At 35.5% G+C, this 6,378-nt stretch overlaps 1 protein-coding gene and 1 long non-coding RNA gene across 2 annotated transcripts in view; both read right to left on the bottom strand.

Annotated features, from left to right (window-relative positions):
• Positions 1-1,406: 1,406 nt before the first annotated feature.
• Positions 1,407-1,833, bottom strand: LOC106525530 (insulin-like). Its single transcript, XM_014019809.1, has 2 exons — positions 1,653-1,833; positions 1,407-1,528 (listed from the first exon to the last, which is right to left on the bottom strand). Exons 1-2 carry the CDS (start codon positions 1,831-1,833, stop codon positions 1,407-1,409), a joined length of 303 nt encoding a protein of 100 aa, XP_013875263.1.
• LOC106525532 (uncharacterized) overlaps positions 1,832-6,378 on the bottom strand; it is a 16,146-nt gene continuing 11,599 nt past the window's right edge. Inside the window, exons 2-3 of the long non-coding RNA XR_001311127.1 lie at positions 2,042-2,103; positions 1,832-1,845 (exon numbers count right to left, since the gene is read on the bottom strand). This is a non-coding gene — a long non-coding RNA (uncharacterized LOC106525532). The remainder of the gene's footprint in view (positions 1,846-2,041; positions 2,104-6,378) is intronic.

Raw genomic sequence — 6,378 nt, 5'->3', positions numbered from 1 at the left:
GTGTGTGTGTGTGTGTGTGTGTGTGTGTGTGTGTGTCAATGCTGTGCAGTAAACTTTATTATACTTATAGTTTTATGTCTACAAAAGTATTGCCTCAAGGATAAATTGTGTTTTCCTTTAAATTATCACCATCACTTTACAATTCATATTTAAAGAAAACATGTCAGTTGCCCAAAATTGGTGAACTGTTGTAATAAAGAGCAAATATGCTACATTCTAAGGTTTTTTATGTCTAAATGGAAATGTTGCGGAAACAGACAACAGCAAAATAGAAGTGAATAAGACGTTGAGCAATCAWTCAGAGCAACCACGAGTAATTTAAGATTAGCTTGAGCTGATGATCGGTCGGCTGACTGACAGAGAGGCAGCTGACTGACGGTCTGAGTGACTGGTGTCCAGACRAAGCTACCAGATTTCTTTGCATATTAATGATGACATTGTGCAGGCACAGAGGTGTAGTAAAAGTGAGAGCAGAGAAATGAATAAAAGTCAGTTTTATGAGTTTAAGGAGAGAAAAAAATTGCAGTTGGTGAGCAGAAACCTGCGCACAGCTAAAAGCTTGAGTTCCTGTCCAATTTGCTCCAAATAAGACTCATTCAGGAAATGACAATAGCAATTTATAGTACTTAATACAACTAGATCTTGGTAAAACGAATACAGTATATGGCTTATTTTCCTTAGTGAAACTAAAATAATGTACTGAAATTCCATATTCACACTCTTTACAATTTTTTTCAGGGTTTGCTTTAAAATTATTGAAGTAGGTAAGTGTTTTCAGGAGAAATTCTTCCATCTCCTTGTTTAAAAATGTTTTTTTTTCCTCAAGGGCCTTCAAAGGACACAAAAAAAGCTTTACTAGATTTGCAGAGTAGCCAGTAGGGGGGAGTGCTGGTCTCTACTAGATATTAATATACASACATATTAATGTGGCACCCAACCCCAGCAAAACAATCAGTTTTAAGCCTAATAAAAAAAAGAAAAAACTTTCAATTAGTTTTTACCCAGCAAACACTAAAACCTTTTCAATTTTATGCCATTCACATGTTTTTTTATATTAGTAATTGAGGCAAATGCACATCCTGAGCTCAAACCTACAGGTTACAGGTCTGCAGCACTGAATCATAACTTTATTGTCAAATATACAACACAGTTGATAAATAAAGATCCTTTTCCTTTTCATTATAATAAAAAAGACATGACAACGAAAACATTCAAAGTGATCACTTTTGAATCTCAACTAACAGAAGTTTTTATTTTCCTGGAAATCACATCATTTAAAAACTACTTGCTAACAACACATATCCTGACATATTTGTGGGAAGATGTTGCAGACTATGTTAGCCAAGAAGCTAAGCTATGCTAAGCAAACAGCAACCGGGCTTAGAGCGAGTGTCTGCACTGGCTGCTCAGAAGCAGTAGGACGTCAGCTCAAGGATGTTGCAGGCCCTGTGACAGCAGCGCTCCAACACTCCCATCTGCTCCCCAAAGTCTGTGCCCACATTTCCACCCACAGCTGATGCTGCATTACCTGCATTTGGATGGACAGTACAAAATAGGAAAGACAATTAAAGCTAAATGTCATCCAGCTGAGTTACAGAATGAAGAGTCAAACAGTGAAACAGCTCAAAATGCATTTTGCATAGTAATTTTACCTTGCATAGGGCTGTCAACAGTACGGGGTCTGTAGAAAAAGCCTCGTTCTCCACACACAAGATAAAGAGCATCAACCAGATGAGAACCACACAGATACTGTAAGGCAGTGGCTTGTGAGCCTGGGCATGACATGACCAGTAAGATCATGAGAGTAGCAGTTTGGATCCACACCTTTGCCATAGTGGAGAAGGCCTAGGCACAAAATGAATTCATCAAAAACAAGAAAAGAAAGAAAGAAAGAAAAAAATAAACAAKTGGATCAACTGTAATGCTCAGACACAAAACAAGAGATGGACCTGAGATGATATGGATGTACAGAAAGAAGCAGACTTACTGAGAAAGAACACAACTCATTTTATAGGAAAATAAGGAAAATAGAGCCCCTCACCTGCACAGTAAGTAGAGATGGAGATGAGAGTGTAGATGTAGTGGAGCAGTATTACAAGGCAGCTGGTGGGACAGACAGAAGGAAACATCTGCATTAATACCCCCAGGACCAGCTTGACACACCTGCCATGTATGTGTGCAAACAGATGAGTAGATGTTGAAGTTACCAGTCAGCAAATGATGCATGGCAGGTTAGTTATGGATGACTGATTTACTGGATGCACTTCACAGCACTTAGTTAAAACAAACTGAGCTAATGGACTGACATGATCTGATTACCTTGCACTGACAAATACTGATCACCATCCTTCTGAAACAACAACCTATTCAAAATTATGTGTTCATAAATTGTTTGGTAGATTWATTCTTTGTTGTAATAAAGTTTCTTGACAATACATCTTATAGCACCTGATTGGCAGCACCTGGGAGTAACCAGAGCTCAAAACAAGTATCAGCAGCAACAGTTTGAATAAGTTGTTTGGCAGAAAGGGTTTGGCAACTTTTTCATGTGTGCAACCCACATACTCAGCTCAACAGCTCATCTCACAAATGCATGTTCCTTACAAATGTGGCACCATTTAAAAGAAAAACAGGCTTTCCAACAGTTTAAGATTCATAMCCAAGACATATTGTTACAACAAAGAAAACAATATATTCCTAACATACATTTCCTTACATTTTGTGCTATATATACAGTATATGAAATGAGAGAGACAGAGATTATTTTGAAATATACCATTTAGTAGGAAACAGTTACTGTATTTTTTCTTTTATCTCAATTACTGAATCAAAACAAGTACAATTTTAAAATTTGACCAGACAATATCTATTCCCACTCTCTAAAGCTGACTGCATTAGCGACAGTACTGTAATGTGTCTTTTAATACATTTTATCAAACTGTTGACTTTAAGCTCCGTCAATAAATACAATATATGTAATATGAAAGTGGAGTGCTTTCCATATGATGTGTGGCGTGACTTGTTCCAAGTGACAGTTAGACACACACACCCCACTGTGACAAATAAAGACATAGAATATTGGTTTTAAAATTAATATTCAGTTAAAGAACTGATTTCTTTGCTAATCTTGGATGAATTAAGGCTTCTACACCTAAAAAAACATCAATAGCAAGGAAGAGCAAATAGATTAAATTACAACTGAAAATTGGATCCTGATCAGCTGAAAGAAATGCATAATTTCTGATTTAATCATATATCTATGATAAATTATGATTAGAATTTCACTACTAGTACCTGCAGAGGGGATAATTATATCTGCCCAAGACCTTGAAATGTTCCATTAATATGGATATAACATTTCAGGGTAGTCTCAGTCAGTGAACCATCATGCAAGTTGATAGTAAATAGCTGGTAGCTTCAAGCTCTTGGTTGGACATCATTTTTATAATACATTCAGGGGAAAAAATCCTTGTGGGGCGGCTGTGGCAGAGTGGTTGAGGAGTCGTCCTGGAACTGGAATGTTACCGGTTCGATCACCCGTCCATCTGTCTCAGTTGTTGTGTCCTTGGGCAAGACACTTTATCCCAGTGCCTCTGATGTGTGTCCACTCAGTGTATGAATGTGATTGGCACTGATTAGTCTCCATAGTTGATTGTATATATCAGCTTTGTAGGAGATCTGGTAGAGTGCTGTGTGAATGGGTAAATGAGGGCACAGATTGTAGTGTGAAGCACTTTGACTATCCTGTTTGTGTAGAAAGGCACAATACAAGTCCAGTCTTTTTACCATCTTGTCAGAATGTGTTATTGTTCAACTTTCAGCATAATTGCTTACATAATAATTCATTGTCTGTCAAAGCAGAACATAAATTGGCACACAGTTTTTTTATTTGCACTTTTTAAGCAAAATTTGAAAATTCTTTGTTCAAAATTTCCTTCAGTTTATTTGAACAGAAACATAAAAGTAAAGGATGCAAATCAAGTAAAAATTTCCTTTTTATTTGCACCCAAAAATACTCTTAAAGGTAGGGTATTTTGCAAAATGAACATTTTTGAGCTTTTTATCAAAACACCATTTTAAAAACACACCCAAGAGTGCTGCTTTGACTCATTCATGCATGTTTGAGAAATCCTTGAATCATGTAGAGCTGCCTGAATGCTTGCTGGTACAAAGCCCTGCCTTTGTGTACCAAAACATTTAAATCCTAAAAAAAACAAAAAAACACTCTGCTTTAGTGGTAGTGAGGTACAAAAATAGCCATAGGTTTGACTGTGGCTGTTTCTAATATGTGTGATCCACACTGAATAAATAAATGTAGAATAAATTATCTTCTGTTTTTAAGAGCATCTGTGCATAAAGTCTGTGATTCTAATGTCTCAGTTCCATACACAGAAACAAGACCCATAAAACATAAAGCAAACCATTATAAGTGATTTTTCTTTTTCTGCCACTGCCATCAATTTAACTTCTCTAATATGCCTGAAAAACTCAGGCCTGCTTTTTGTCTCTCTGCGTGTTCACTCTGATAAATATAAGAATCATGACTGTAAAACATGCAGTCGCATATATATATATATATATATATATATATATATATATATATATATATATATATATATATATATATATATATACTGCTCACCATATCATGTTTGTATCATCATATAAAGTGATAGTTATTTTTTAGATTGGGGTTCAGAGGGTCCATGCTGCTTCGTGGAAAAATAAATATGTGGCAATGCTGTGAATCTGAACTGTTAGAGCCCTTATGTTTGCTTCAATAGATTTACAAAAGGATGGAACACAAATAAAATGGGGTAATGTTGAGTGTGGCAGTCTTTTACTGTGTGCGTATATTAATCTGTATAATGATATGCAGACCAGCTGCTCCCAACAAATTGTAACCTTTATGTCAACTACGTTTTTATTTTCAAAATAAAAATCAAATTTATTTCAGGGAGAGTAAATTTTCAGCATGAGTGCTATCTATCGATGCTTTCAGATATCGGTACTTAGACTTAGCTGTGTCTTTTTTAAAGGCTTCAAATGTGGCAACTGAGAAAGATGTCTAAAGGAACTAAATTAGTATGTTTTAATGATCCTTAGCCATCACAATTCAGGCTTTCAGAAGTTGTTTAGATGTGTTTCTTTGGACTTCAGTAGCTTTTTCTATCTTTAGATAATTACTCATCTTAAAATGATGACAGTGTTTTCTTTAAAAGCCACTTAACGCCGATCTATAAATCAATCAACCATAAAAAGTAAATGCAGGAAAAAAGTCAAGAGCTCTCAAGTGTTGTGTCTGTAGCAGACAACTATCACAAAAAACACTTTTAAAATTGTATCTTAAGGCATTTTGTTGCTAGTGACACTTCGCAAAGACACAATTTGTTCCCATAACACAGCCTGACAAGCTTAAAATGGTATTTTTACACTAACAAGATTTCCAAGATGCTATTTGCTGAAAACTTGACATATCTTAGTATGATGTGCAGTGTCCTTGAGTAAAACGGACAGGTGGAGGACAAAAGAAGAAGTGGCAGGTCTAAATAATTATCTACAGCAGATGTGCTATATCTGAAAGTTGTGGCCTTAGAGATTTGGAAAAAAAATCTATATAACTGGCAAAAACATTGGAGTTAAAAAAAGTCATTCTTTACTTGTTCCTTTATGTAACTCTGAAAATGAAAACTAAGTATTTCACTAGTTGTCTGTTTGTCTTTATATGTCCCTGCGATCTGTCCAAGGTGACTGCTGGAGACGGACACCAGCCACCCCCATGAACCTGGAAGGAAGACACAGATAAAGATGATTGATTGATGGATGGATGGATGGATGGATGGATGGATGGATGGATGGATGGATGGTTGGTTGAGGCAGGTGTGAGAGTGCATAAGGAATAACACTTAACATTTAAAATTGCAAAAGATGCACAACATTAAGTTTTAAAATATTTTGCAACAATTAAAGATAAAGCTGTCCAGCAAGGACAACATGAATTAAAATGACATCTTTCATTTGCAGCAATTACCCTACACTCAGTTTAGCTTATCAAAGTTGACACTGAAAACTGATGTGTAAGTGTAATGTGTAAAGTGTAATGTTAGAAATTTTAACGACTCACTAATTTTTTTGTCAAAAAATATAAAATGAAAGCAATTCTGAACAATTCACATTAACAATTATATTGTGTGCTGGGGCTTTGCCAACAAAGGTGAATGGTGAGTTGTGGCTTGCTCCTTTTTTATGACAGTTTACAATTTTGTTTCTTTAGGATGCATTAATGTATCAATTAATTAATTATCAATGTAATAATGTCTGACTAAAACTGACAAAATTGAAAAGGAGAAATAAGTACCAATAAATAAATAAATACAC

The sequence above is a fragment of the Austrofundulus limnaeus genome, unplaced genomic scaffold (genome assembly GCF_001266775.1).
Source record: "Austrofundulus limnaeus strain Quisiro unplaced genomic scaffold, Austrofundulus_limnaeus-1.0 Scaffold231, whole genome shotgun sequence".
Lineage (NCBI taxonomy): Eukaryota > Metazoa > Chordata > Actinopteri > Cyprinodontiformes > Rivulidae > Austrofundulus > Austrofundulus limnaeus.
This window is presented reverse-complemented; position numbering and strand designations above follow the sequence as displayed.

Excerpts from the sequence above, each read along its gene's own strand:
- LOC106525530 (XM_014019809.1), bottom strand. The coding sequence starts at position 1,833 with ATGGCAAAGGTGTGGATCCAAACTGCTACTCTCATGATCTTACTGGTC. Across the intron at positions 1,529-1,652 it reads TGTTGACAGCCCTATGCAAG|GTAATGCAGCATCAGCTGTG; the intron begins GTAAAATTACTA and ends ATCCAAATGCAG.